The sequence below is a fragment of the Centrocercus urophasianus genome, unplaced genomic scaffold (genome assembly GCF_019232065.1).
Source record: "Centrocercus urophasianus isolate 14NV4802_14NV808 unplaced genomic scaffold, USGS_Curo_1.0 seq_26, whole genome shotgun sequence".
NCBI classification, from domain to species: domain Eukaryota; kingdom Metazoa; phylum Chordata; class Aves; order Galliformes; family Phasianidae; genus Centrocercus; species Centrocercus urophasianus.
Genome location: NW_024884822.1, coordinates 2,043,674 through 2,057,032, shown reverse-complemented (window position 1 = coordinate 2,057,032; position 13,359 = coordinate 2,043,674). Strand labels below are relative to the sequence as shown.

General features: G+C 37.7%; 1 protein-coding gene across 1 annotated transcript in view; it reads left to right on the top strand.

Annotated features, from left to right (window-relative positions):
* The window catches only part of DOCK2 (dedicator of cytokinesis 2), a 153,583-nt gene that overhangs the window by 21,558 nt on the left and 118,666 nt on the right, over positions 1–13,359 (top strand). Inside the window, exons 11-21 of the mRNA XM_042826108.1 lie at positions 378–453; positions 1,468–1,544; positions 1,974–2,099; positions 2,974–3,098; positions 7,095–7,193; positions 7,889–7,961; positions 8,036–8,139; positions 8,962–9,145; positions 9,247–9,344; positions 10,409–10,498; positions 10,755–10,855. Coding sequence (XP_042682042.1) covers positions 378–453; positions 1,468–1,544; positions 1,974–2,099; positions 2,974–3,098; positions 7,095–7,193; positions 7,889–7,961; positions 8,036–8,139; positions 8,962–9,145; positions 9,247–9,344; positions 10,409–10,498; positions 10,755–10,855 — 1,153 coding nt within the window. The remainder of the gene's footprint in view (positions 1–377; positions 454–1,467; positions 1,545–1,973; positions 2,100–2,973; positions 3,099–7,094; positions 7,194–7,888; positions 7,962–8,035; positions 8,140–8,961; positions 9,146–9,246; positions 9,345–10,408; positions 10,499–10,754; positions 10,856–13,359) is intronic.

Genomic DNA, 13,359 nt, shown 5'->3' with positions numbered 1-13,359 from the left:
TAGCATTTTAGTTTGTGTCAGAATTGTGCTTTTTAATTTAATTTCCTAAGTATTAGAGCACTAATAAGAGTGGATGAAATAAAACCACTGATTATGTGCCAACAGCACCACAAAGGTGAATGTGCACACACATAGTTCTAGTCTGATCCTGTGAACAAAAGTAATTCTGTCCTCACATAGTCTCATGTTTGTAAAGTGCACATTGCACTAGAAGCTCGGTTCCACAGTTTTACCCCTATTGGTTTACACTGCTTGCTGATGAAAATCTCTATCTACCCTGAGGAACAAGAATGTATATAATATACTGTATTAATGGACAGGAGGAGATATTCAGCAATGCCATCATATGTTCTGATAATTTTCTTTTATTTTTCTAGTCATGGATATTACAGATATCATAAAAGGAAAAGCGGAAAGTGATGAAGAAAAGCAACATTTCATACCTTTTCATCCGTAAGATAGTCATAAGTACCCTATTGCTGTACACAAAAACTTCAACGCATCTTTCACTGCAAAATGACCTGTGAAATGCCTCAAGAGAAAATAATTTTTCCCTTTAATGTTTTTATGCTGTGGTAATGTTAATTATTTAAGTATCACTGTAAAAGGCATTTAAGACTTGATGTAGCACATAGCAAGTTAAATAAGCCTAGGTTGCTACAACTGCTCTCTGTGAGTCAGCTGCTCTCATGTCCTGTTTAACAAAAACAACAACAACAAAAGCTAAATTGTTACATATCCAGTGCAGTAATCCTTGTTTGAATAATTAGTAATTTATGTGCTTGATTCTGTTTCAAATTTGTGAAAAATCATAGTAAGAGTTGTGAAGTAAAGCAGTGGGATGGTCATACGTTAGCTATCTTGAAAGTAATATTTGGGGATTATAGGCAGACATCAGCTGCCTAAAAATATGATACTCATAAATTAAATGGATGGATGTCAGTATTCACTGGAAATGTATTTCCACAATCTGCATAGCACTACTGTTATGTGCTATGGTGAATAAATTTAATTCTGAAAATAAATCAGCTTCTCAAACTTCCAGCCTATTTCACTTGTTTATAATTTGATCCAAGTTGTTTGCTATGTGAGCATTTGCTCGTAATTTCAGTAGTCACTTAAGTCAATTTGAAGTTCATTTGTCAGGTTGTTCGTTATGGAAATTGGGCTGGACTGGCATGCTGCTGTGTGCGTTCAGGTTGTGCTGTGCTACAAAAGGACAGGCATTCATACTGTGGTCAGCTTGCCACAAAGACCACAGCCCCTCAGTTGTTCATTTCATCTTTTTTCACTTTAGTCAACTTCTATGTTTAGAATGAATGATCTCTGTAACTCGGTCTGAGATGATGAAATTACAGAATGTGTCATAATAATGTCAGATACAGCAAAGAGAACTGAGACTATTCTTCATCTGTGTTCTGACATTTATTGCTTAATTCCTAGTAGTCACTGTTTTTATTCCTGCAGGGTAGTGGCAGAGAGTGACTTTCTTCACAGTCTCCTAAGCAAAATCACAGCATCAAAAGGAGATAGTGGTGGTCAAGGTGAAGTACAATTTTTTTAAAAAATCAAGAAACAAGTGATTTTAGTGGCACTTCATTTTATACAGTTTAGATTTTAGAGTAAGGCTTTTATGTTCTATGATTCTGTGCTATCACTGTGTGGTTATGGATGCACATGGACACGGGTGAACTTTCAAGCTGGCAGGGAAGAATCGTGACGTTGTTGAGATTGTAGGAGATTAATCTATTAAATTACTAGATAGTGTTTTGGATTATAAGCATTTGTTTCCAGTGAAGGAAAGTGGGAGAAGTGAATGCTTACTATTTTGGTCAATAGAAGAGAGCATAATCTGAATATAGGTGGGTTTTTAGTTTAGTTTTGTTTTTCCTTTCCTTCAGTATAAATGCAGTCTTTTACTTTTTTTATTGGTTTGTTGTTTTTTTTTTTTTTTCCCCTCCCCCTCCTAATAGGTCTCTGGGTAACTGTGAAAATGCTTGTTGGAGATGTGACTCAAACAAGGAAGGACTATCCACATCTTGTAGACAGAACAACAGTTGTTGCTAGAAAGCTAGGATTTCCTGAAATAATCATGCCAGGTAGGAGGTTCTTTGTTCTGTAATGGGAGTTTACTTATTTTTTTTTGTCATTACATTAATGAACATCAACTACTTAATTACTGATATCTGTCATAGGTCTCAGTCTCTAGAATTCACTCTACATGTTGAATTTGTCTCAAAACTAGAGGTTTATGTAAAACAGCGAAATCTTTGGAAAGTGTTACAGACTACTTAAACAGAAAAAAAAGACAGTAAAGGATAATCTGAGTTTCTTCAACATAGATTTTTTGTTTGCTAAATAGAGATGACTTGAATCTTAAATTAACTTCAGTTTTATTGCAACTTATCACTGTGTTTTATTCATAATAATGGAAAAAATGAGATACCATACTCTTGATTGTCGATTTGTGACGATATAGTTGCCAATTCAATTCACTATTTACCGTGCTTTGTCAAAAAACTAACAAACAAAAAAAACCCACCAAACCAATTCAACTCCCTGAAAAGACAAACCTCCACACCTTCAGTTCAAATGTAGATACTTTTAAATCTTGTTAACAGGAGAACATTAAATCTCTTCACATAGGACAATTAAAATATGAAGTTCCTTCTAGAATGACAGCTGTGTACTTGACCAGAATTCAGTAATGGCATCCTGCTGTCATCTCACCAGCAGGTGTCAGTGCAGGACGAGAGTAAATTGAAGCCACTTACAGGAGTGCTGTTTTTAGTCCGTCACACAGCTGGTCGTACGATCTCAGCTAAGAGTGAAAGGGCTGAAAATTTAAGTTTGGATGGAAAATAAGACGTTTTCTATGGCAGCGTGTTTCACTGTTGAAAAATTATTGTGAAGGTCATTTGACTATATGTTCTCACAGCATTCTCATTCATAACTTTTCTGTTTCTTTTTTAGGAGACATAAGAAATGACATTTACATTACACTGCTGTATGGAGATTTTGATAAATACAATAAAACAACTCAGAGAAGTGTGGAAGTAATAATGTGTGTTTGTGATGAAGAAGGGAAAACCATACCAGTAAGTTGTTTTGTGTTTATTCCCTGTATGATGGACATATAAACATAAAGTGCTTTAGAGAAGTAAGCCTTAAAAAGAAATAAGTCTTACAAATTCTAAACAAATACCATTATACAAAAACTTTATTCCCAACTTGGCATCTTTCAATAGATGAATTTTATGATGTTGACTGTAACAGATCTATTCAAATCCCACAAATGTCTTGCATAATATTGTAAAACTGCTGGAGAGAAGAAGTAAATATGAATGACCTATTTTAGCTATGACTAATGAGCAAACAGATTAAAAGCTGTTTCTGACAATTACTACATTATAACTCCCAGGGTTGTTTTCTTTTTTGTTGTTTTTTTTCTGTGTTTTTTTTTTCTGTGTGTGGGAATTCGTGGAGGGAATATATTTGTGCATTTAAATGTGTGAAGAACCTTTTTATTCCCACAAAACTCTGGATTTGTGCCAGGAAAACTGTTCCTTCAGTGAAGTACATGGCAAATAAAAAAAGAAGTGAGAACAGAGCAGTGTGGACAGGTCACATGCACAGCATGAATGTTTACAGTGTCTTTTTGTTAGTCTATTTCTGTTCTTATGAATTTTTGTCTTTTCCTAAAGACAGTTTAAAACCAGTTCAGTATTCAGGGGAATTTTCCACCTTATGAGCTTCATATTGTTATTTAAATCATGAGGGTGAAATCATACTGACACTTTCTGAGATAAAATAAAGCTAGAAAAGCTCACTGTACTTCATGAGTTGCTGCGATGTCAATGTGTTCATGAATTACAGCTAAACATTTGACCTAAAAAGTAGCTTCAAAGCTTGAATAAAGAAAATCCTAAACACATGTACTACCTAGGATCCACACAAGAACTAGTAACCCTGATCACATATCTCTGAGAACACCTAACCATCAGCCCTACGGAGAAAGGCTTGGGGGTCCTGGACGTGAGCTGGCAGTGTGATCCTGCAGCCCAGAAGGCCGATGGTATCCTGGGCTGCATCAAGAGGCGAGCAGAGAGAGGGTGATTGTCCACATCTACTCTGCCCTTTTAAGACTCCATCTGGAGTAACATACCCAAGCCTGGACTCCCCAGCACAGGCAGCATGTTGAGCTGTTGGAGTGGGTCCAGAGGAGGGCTGCAGAACCTCCACTACGAAGAAAGGTTGAGGGAGTCAGGCTTTAAATAAGGTCAGGCTTGGAGAAGAGAAGGCTCCAGGGAAACCTCATTGTGGTCTTTCAGCACTTGAAGGGTGCTTATTAACAGAAAGGGGAATGACACCACACAGTCTGAGAGTGACAGAACTGGGAGGGAATGGCTTTAGACTAAAAGAGGGGGAGATTTAGGTGAGATGTTAGGAAAAATTTTTTACTCAGAGGGCAGTGAGGCACTGGAACATGTTGCATCAAAATGTGGATGCTCCATCTCTGGAAGCATTCAAGGCCAGGCTGGGTGGGATCTTGGGCAGCCTGATCTGGTGGCTGGCAACTCTGCCCAAGGCAGAGGATTGGAACTGGATGATTTTTAGGGTCCCCTCCAGCCTAAGCCATTCTATTATGGAACTTGCATGTGCAGGAGATTACTGTTGTGAAATAGACTTCATTAAATTCTATCAGTTGTAGTCACAGATAATATGCTTAAAATGCATGCCATAATATTCTTTAAAGAAATTAATATATTGCAATCCATTAAATCTCGCATTTCAGTGTTATGTATGTTTATTTCCATAGGTGGACTTCTTCTCCAAATGCTAGCAGAAAATATAGTTGTCCCTTTGTGATCTGACTGATGTTCAAAAAATGCCTCTTATCTGGAGGCAATACGCATCAGACATGTTTAAGCAAGTTTTCCTGGGTTGATTGAAACACCAGTGAATACAAGCAATAAAGAAAGCAGCTGTTGTTCTGTTTTAGCCTCCAAAACGAAATGTGTAACAGTAAACTTCCAAAACTATGAATTTATAAGAACTTCAATATTTCTTATTGTTGTTATCTATAATTCAGACAAAAAGAAACTTATGTTCATTAAACATGGAATTTGTGGGCTCTGTTTACATATCAAGTTAATTTCAATTGAGAGGGCTAGAAGAACATTTACTGTTATGAGTAAAAGGCCTCTTGTACAAAGTAAATGTCGCAGAATGCATTTGAACAAGTTGGTACATAAACCTAGAAAAATCTCCCTTTGTGGAGATGAGACTTACCTTTCTGTAGTTAAGTTGTAGAGATCAGGTGTTAGAAACCTTCATGTGTCAGAATTGCACCTTTCTTTTCTTGTCACCAGATGTCTTCCCTGGTGTTTGAAGATTCACAGCTTTTAGCATCAAAGATTCAACTTTACCTTACTTAGTGTATCCTCTGTAAAATTAGCTTCATCTGTGTTCTCAGTAACAAAGTCAGCACATTTGCTTCTTTCAGGAGGTTTCACATATGATTGGTTGTGAGATGTCAGTGGTCACACGTCCTCTGCTATCACCATTAGTGATTATTCTGCACGTATAATCAGCCAGGGAAGATGGAAGTACATTGAGAGTCTTCACAGATTCCCTTTTAAACTTGATAGGACGTTAAATGGGTTTGTACTGGTTCTGACAGTCATTAAAGCAGTGTAATCTGTGCTGTGGAGTTTGATCAGATGAGAAATGGAGCAATGTCAGGGAGGGCCAGGATGGGTGCTAGGAAAACTTCACCTGAGGGTGGCTGGACATGGGACAGGCTCCCTGGGCAGCATGGCCCTGAGCTGCCAAAATACAAGGAATGCCTGCATAATGCTCTTAGGCTCAGTTTTTGAATTCTGGGTGGTTCTGTGTGAAGCCAAAAGAGTTAGACTCAGTGATCCTTGTGGATCTCTTCCAACTTGGGGATATTGTGGGATTCTATCAAAATGAGCAGCAAAACAGGATGAATTGCAAGTGAAAATAGAGAGGGTAGGTGTCTTTAAAGTGGTTCTGTTTTTTTTGTTTTTGTGGGGTTTTTTTGTTTTGTTTTGTTTTGTTTTTTGTTTTTTTCTCTTTTTTGCTAAAGAGATCTAGAATAGGCTGTAGGGAAAGGAAATTAGGCTGAAAGGGGAAAAAAAAAGAAAAAGATTAAAACATTGTAAACATTGGGGGAAAATATAGGATGTGCTGTTGGTGCATCTGCAACTTCTAGTTCAGAAATCTCCTTTGCTACACAGATACTTCTGTGATTCTGCTAGAACTGAGTAGTTTAAAATCAGGGGAGAACTCAATGGAAAAATTAAAGCTGGGTTGTTGTTGCGTTGTGTTCCTGCCCTGCTAACAGAGATGAAAGCCTTCATTACTTAAGCTCGTCTGCTGGGAGGGAAACGCGGGCTCTGCTCGGTACCTCGCTGCTCTCACAGCCACGGCGCCACCCTGTGCAGTGCCATCGACTGGTAGGGCCAGTACCAGGGAAACGTTCGGTTTTTTGTGTTCAGAGCCCTGGAAAATATAATTTCCTGTCAAGGCTTCCTTTCTGTTGATAATGTCATCATTAATTTGTTTTGAATGACACCAGGCCCAAATTCAACACTTTTTTTTTTTTTTTTTTTAAGATGGCCCCTCTTGCCCCGTGACCAATGCCAATCCTGTACATGAAGCATTTATGAACTGCATCTCCCAGGCTCCAAAAGGCTTCAAGCTGGAGCCTAGCAGGGTTTTGGGGCGGCCTAGCCCTAACCATGGGGTTTTTTCAGTGGGTAAGGGTTCATCTTGACTCCTCAGGCTGAGCTCCAGAGAGGCATGGAAGGCGCCGTCGCTGCGTGGCTGTGGAAGGCGCCCCGGCTGTGGGCGGGAAGCGCGCCCAGCGCGGGCTGCGGGGCGGACCGTGGCCGCTGGTCTCGCGCCCGTTCCCGCCTCGCGTTGAGGTAAACGCTGCTGCCCGGAGCCGGGATGCGAGGAGAGGCTTTTCCCGGCAGATGGGTTGGTTCGTTGGTTTTGCACGAGTCACAACGATTTACAAAAGTTAACGAGCCGCTAAAGAGTGTTTGTTTCCTCCTTTTTGTCAGAACGCTGTTTGCCTGGGAGCGGGGGACAAACCCGTGAGCGAATATCGATCGGTTCTCTACTACCAGGTCAAACAGCCGCGCTGGATGGAGACACTAAAGGTAGAGCGCAGATTGCTGCTGTGCGCCTTCGCTTGGTGCTGCCTCGTGTGAGGATAAAACTTCAGCTGCGTGGGAAATAATAACGAACTAAAAAATATTCTTTTGAACCACAAAAAAAAAAAACAAAACAAAAAAAAACTTGCATTTCTTAAGTATCAGCTCTTAGTTATCAAATCTAGCGTTAGTGCCTTTAACTAGAAAATGCTTAGAGACTTCTAGAAGCAGTTCTTAAAAAGCATATCTGAGGCTTGATAGCAAGCATGATTACTTCCTAAAGACACCTGCTGAAGGTGACATTGCTATGTTCAGCGAGCCTGCTGCTACAGCCGGGGTGGGGACGGAAAGGAAGTACTTTTTGAATAGGAAGACGTTGAAATCTGTGTTTCCACCCTTATATGAAATAGGTTACGGCACTACTAACAATAGATCCCCTCGGACAGTGTAGTCGATGTGAAGAATATTTAGTCAGAGTTTTAAAGGGAGGGTGAGTTGTAAATAAGCACAAGGGAGTGCAAGTCTGAAGTTTTAGCATTATTAGCTTGATATTATTAGTAGTATTTTAAGAATTGGCCTCTTGTTGAGTATTTTGTTGTTGTAAGTAGGAATGGTAATTAAAGAAAAAAGCAGTCATTCTGAGATTCTACTCAAGGATGTGGAAAAAATTGATCACAATTTATTTTCTGCTTTTATTAAAGGTAGCAGTTCCTATTGAAGACATGCAAAGGGTGCATCTGCGCTTCATGTTCAGACACAGGTCGTCTCAAGAGTGTAAGTGGGGAATTTTTTCTTTTGTGAGGTGTGATTAACTGACTGATAGTCAACTGCAAATATTGGTTTTGCAGCTAAAGATAAAGGAGAAAAGAATTTTGCAATGGCCTACATAAGGCTAATGAAGGAGGATGGAACAACTCTTCAGGATGGCATCCATGATTTGTCAGTCCTAAAGGTATTGTTTTGGTTTTTTTTCTCCTTTTTTCCTGACTGAGACTATTCTAAAAATATATAGTCTTTGACTGCATTTTATTATTCTAAGACAAAAACATTCTTTATCTGTTAAAAATAAAAGTATGCAACTCCTGTGGGTATTAAACATTATACTGTGTTTTAATTGCAAAGAATTTATGGAAGAACAATGGGAGACAGCTATTCTTCCTCCTGTTTTTATTGGATTTTATCTGATTTTGACCTTCTGAATTAGAAAGTCATGTGAAAACTGAGTGCCTGGAAATGTGCCACTGTTCTGGCTGAAAAGAGATTCCTCTCTTCATGGAATGTAATCTCTTACTTTGTGTTTGTTGGTTTGGTGGTATTTTGTTTTGTTGTTGTTGTTGTTATTGATTGTTTTTGGTGAAGAAGTGGGAATTGAAAAACCAGGGATTGGTGCTAATATACATGATTTTTTTATATGGATGAGATTGTTTTCAGTAACCTAGTTTGCCATACCAAATAGTAAGTGAGATGCATACAACTGAAAGTTGTTTACATACTCCAACAAAAAATAATGCTAATATATAGCTATTTACTTGCTTTTTACACATAAATTGGCAAATATTTAGACCAAAATAGTGTGGTAACCGTATTGTATGACTAGTTAATGTTGGTTATGAAGCTTCATCTAATTAATCCCTACTTTAACTCTGCATAATTTTTTTTTTTAATTAAGGCCATAGAAACATAGTTTTTGTTTACTTTTGCAGGAAGTACAAAGTATGTTTATTTTTAAATTCAATGGCATTAAATATGTGATAAAAGCTATGTTATCTTTCAGGGTGACAGTAAAAAAATGGAGGATGCTAGTGCATATTTGACATTGCCTTCTACACGTCTACATATAGAGAATAAAGCAGCAACCCTAGGGAGAAACTCCAGTATTGCAGGAGGGCTCTCAGTAAGCTCACGAGATGCGTTTTATATTTCAACTCTTGTTTGTTCTACAAAGTTAACTCAGAATGGTATGTATCTTCTCAATAGGTAGAAATTTCAGGAAGAACATTTCTGCACAAATGAAAAATCACATCTTGAATTTCAATGTTTGTCAATTGTTTTTTGATAGTGGGCTTACTAGGTCTACTGAAGTGGCGCATGAAGCCAGAGCTGCTGCAGGAGAACCTGGAAAAACTGAAGATTGTGGATGGAGAAGAAGTTGTGAAAGTATATCTTTTGTTGGAATTTTGCAAATACTGGGCAACAGTGCAATACTGGATTCCTTTCTGAATGCTTTTATTAGCTTTCTGCTCTTTCTTTAACTTACTCTAGTGGTTTATGCTCTGTATGTGGACGTGTGTGTATAAACAGATGATCACAAGCTTACATTATGCTGATAAAGACAGACTTTAGCCACAAGACAGTATCAATAGTATTCTGCTGTGAAATATGCGGAACATTTCTGAAACAGGAGTAAATGATCCTGTTTAAGATAAATTCTCCATTCTGATGGAGGAAGAAAAAGAAACAGCAGTTTCCAAAATGACCAAAATTGATTATAAGATAAATTTGAAAAGAGAATTTTGCTCTCAAATCTGAAATGAGAGAGGAACAAATAAGTAGTCCTTGTTAGATTTAACAAGAATTAAACTAACCAGGAATGTAGTGTTCAGATTAGGAGTCTTGTTTATTTGTTTGTTTGTATGTCTTATTTTTTAAATAAAAGCAGCAGATGTCTCTCTTGAGTTTCTTTAGGAGGAAGGTGAATTTACTTCAGAAGAAACAAACAAAAACCCACAAATTATCCCTCTCCTCCCAGATGAAAACAAAATTTTTGTTTTGCCAAAAATAAAAACCCACAAACACTTGGTTGTCCAATCACTGAGGAGCCTTCCTTCAATTTAAAGGTTTTTGAATCAGGCCACAGAAGTAAGAAGTGTGGTTTTAACCACCTTCTGTAGGTAACGGTAGCAACTCCTAATTTGTATCATTAAGAAACTAGGAATGCTGTTTTAGGTAGCTATACGTAGTTCATATAATATTTTTAGCTGAATTCCATAAGCTTTGAGCTAAGTGTGTATTGTTGCTTGTTCACATCTGAGGATTTAAGTTCATCATTTAAGGAAACTAGAGCCAAAATCTTCAAAAGTGTGTTCTGAATTTATCTGGTGTTTCAGCGAAGGTCTCTAAAAACTCCAACTTGGGAAACACAAAATTGCCTGTCTGTAAACTCAGTTGTGCATTTTTCAAGCTGAACTGGTTGTCAGTTGATGATTTAATGTTTTTTATAGTTTCTCCAGGATACTCTGGATGCCTTGTTTAACATCATGATGGAACATTCCCACAGTAATGAGTATGATATCCTTGTCTTTGATGCACTGGTAAGAACCGACAATGAAAGATTTAAGCTGTCAAAGAAAAAACTCTATGAATGTGAATGAATATCAAATTGCTTATCTCAAGAAATTGTCCTTAAATTCTCAACAAGATAACAGGATATTATTATTTGGTAAACAATTCTTTTAAACCTATGAAACTTTTAAAATGGTGGATTATCACAAAATCTTCAGCAGACTGAATGTTTTCATCTAAACTGTGACTTTATGGAAACTGCTAATTGTATCTCCTTCTACCTAGATATATATCATAGGACTCATTGCAGACCGTAAGTTTCAACATTTTAACACTGTTTTGGAAGCATATATCCAACAGCATTTTAGTGCAACCTTGGCATACAAGTAAGTTGTTTTGGTTTTTGTTTTCCTTTTTATTTCTTCTAAAATCTCTGCAATCAAATTTAAGGAGAGTAAATCCTATTTGTGGATTTTCTGAAGTAATTATAACATTTATTTTGATACTGCTGTTTGCTTATCTGCAAACAGAAAAGGCCTATGATAAATAGTTACAGATTATGAGTAAAATTAATTAACAAAAAGATGGGCTTGGGGTTAAATAATTTTTTGTGTTTCATTTTTTCTCTTGTCTGGATTGTGTTGCTGTGTCTGTACTTCACTTATGTCCTGTGAAATTGGCCAAAAGATGCTGTGCTATACATCCTCTCCATTTGCATTCCTGTTTCTAATCTGAAGTGTTTTAAGTGAGGAATGTCTTTAACCACTTAGGTGTGTTTCCACATATTGTCTTACAGCAAACAAACCCATAGGGAAAAAAATGTTTGTGAACTGTCAATTCTTCATATGCAATTCACTCTCCAGTATTGCACCAGAAATTCTTAGGCACAGTGAAATGTTTTTTTTTTTTTTTTTTTTTTTTTACTACATTGTCTGTTGTGAACTGAAGTCTTATTGTGGTTATGGCAGTGGGAAGTAGAGTCAGGGACAGAATTTTGTGGATTTTATGGAGCTTAAAGATAATGCTCAAAGGGGAAGACTAACATTAGTAGAGATCAGAAACAGTAGAGATGCATTGTGCAGTAAATTTAATACTAGATTCCTTTGTCTAACTACTTTTTCAGGTGATGGTAGGATAAAATTCCTTTGTCTTATGAAGCAAGATGATGCCACAGTTTCTGTTAATCTCTGGGAAGTGCTAACAGGATGTATGAATAGATGGATATTTTTCATCTGCCCGAAGTCTTGTTCTGGCTATTCACTGGGGTGACAGATTGAAGCAGAACTCTAATCCAGGATTTGAATAATAGATGAAAGATCTTAGCTGAAAGCTTGGAATAGTTGAGAACATATTGTTCTGTGCTGTGCTGGATATTCTGCAGTTCCAGCTTAGAATGAAATGTGCCTCAGATGTTACATTAGAACATAAGATTGCTTGCAGTGCACAATCAATCCTTTCTCATGTTCCAGGAAAGCTGGGTCAGCTTTATTGTTTTCAGAAAGCTCAAGCAACAAGCAACAAACTACACGGTCTTTATTTGTTTTTCATTCCATATATAATTTGTAATTAGCATATGCAATTCAATGCTTTCTACTGTTGTGGAAGTAGAGGAGGTCGGGTATGAAACTTCTCAGGTCAGGCTGATTTGTTTAAAGTACACGAGACTTTCCTAGCTGGTATTTTCTTATGATTTAATCAAAGTTGTGGAGTTAAAAATCATGTTATGATTGTTCCAAAAATCTTGAATTTTCTTGGCATCACTGGTTCCTCACATGTGAAAGATAAATTATTTTTAAAACAGAATTTATGACATAGAGATAACTGTATGTGATCTAATTCATAGTTAGGAAGGAGACGCTGTGCCTCAGACGTACAACAACTGCATTTTCTTCTGCGTGAATGTGTCCCTAGATTTGTGGGAAGAAATTGACTGTAGGACACTGCTTTTATCCCTGGTGTTTTGTAGCTACAGTTGTCTGGATTTGGAGTGTGGGTAATTATTTTGTGATCAAACATGGGTCTGATGATTTTATGTGGAGTACTTTATGTGAAGTATTATCAACAAAGGACTGGCTCTCCTTGTCTCAGATTTTCCTTACTGGTCATTCATTCCCAGTGTCCAAGTGAAACATAAGATCTTATAGAGCCTTATGCCTCTGGAGATTTGAGCAGGTAGATAGCTTTGGGTGCGAGGTAGGAAAATTGATAGTAGGTGGAAATATGTTGCCAGTTCAGCAACAGATTAACTTTGATCAGTAGCTTTCCTACGGAGGTAGTTGTCATTGAGGCATTTTCTGATGCTAGCAATGATTCATTGCTAATTATCTTCACTTCAGAGTAACTTGAAGAGTTTTGTCATAGCTTGTAGTTGGAACCCAGTGTCTACAGATGCTACTAGTTAGACCAGTTAAACTTGTCGTTCAGCCAAGAAAGGAAGTTCTGTTGAAAGTCATTCCTAAATAAGTGTTTTGACTCCAAGAGTGTCTTGCTCCAATTTCCAGGAGGGAGAGGAGCTTCTTTTAATAGATGCCTGATGGTGAGATTAAGACACAATGGGTCAGATGTTAGCCCAACCAGTTTATTGCAAATCCTAGTTGTTCAGGGAGATAGTGAAGGGAAGACAGGTGATAGAAAAGAGAGGAAATAAAAGCAAGGAGTCTTTGTAGGAAGCAAGATAGAGATAGTCAACACAGTTGGTCCGTGTGCTTCATAGTTCAGACGTTAATCTTCAGTAGTGATGTGTTGTCAGGGGTGGTTGTTTGGTTGACAGCGATGATGGAAACCCTTTTCAAAGGGAGTACAAAGGCCAAAGTGGTTGAGTCAGCTCCTTTTGGAGTGACAGCTCCTTGTTCCCATGTTCTGGGCCTTGCCAGCAGATAAGAGGGAGCAT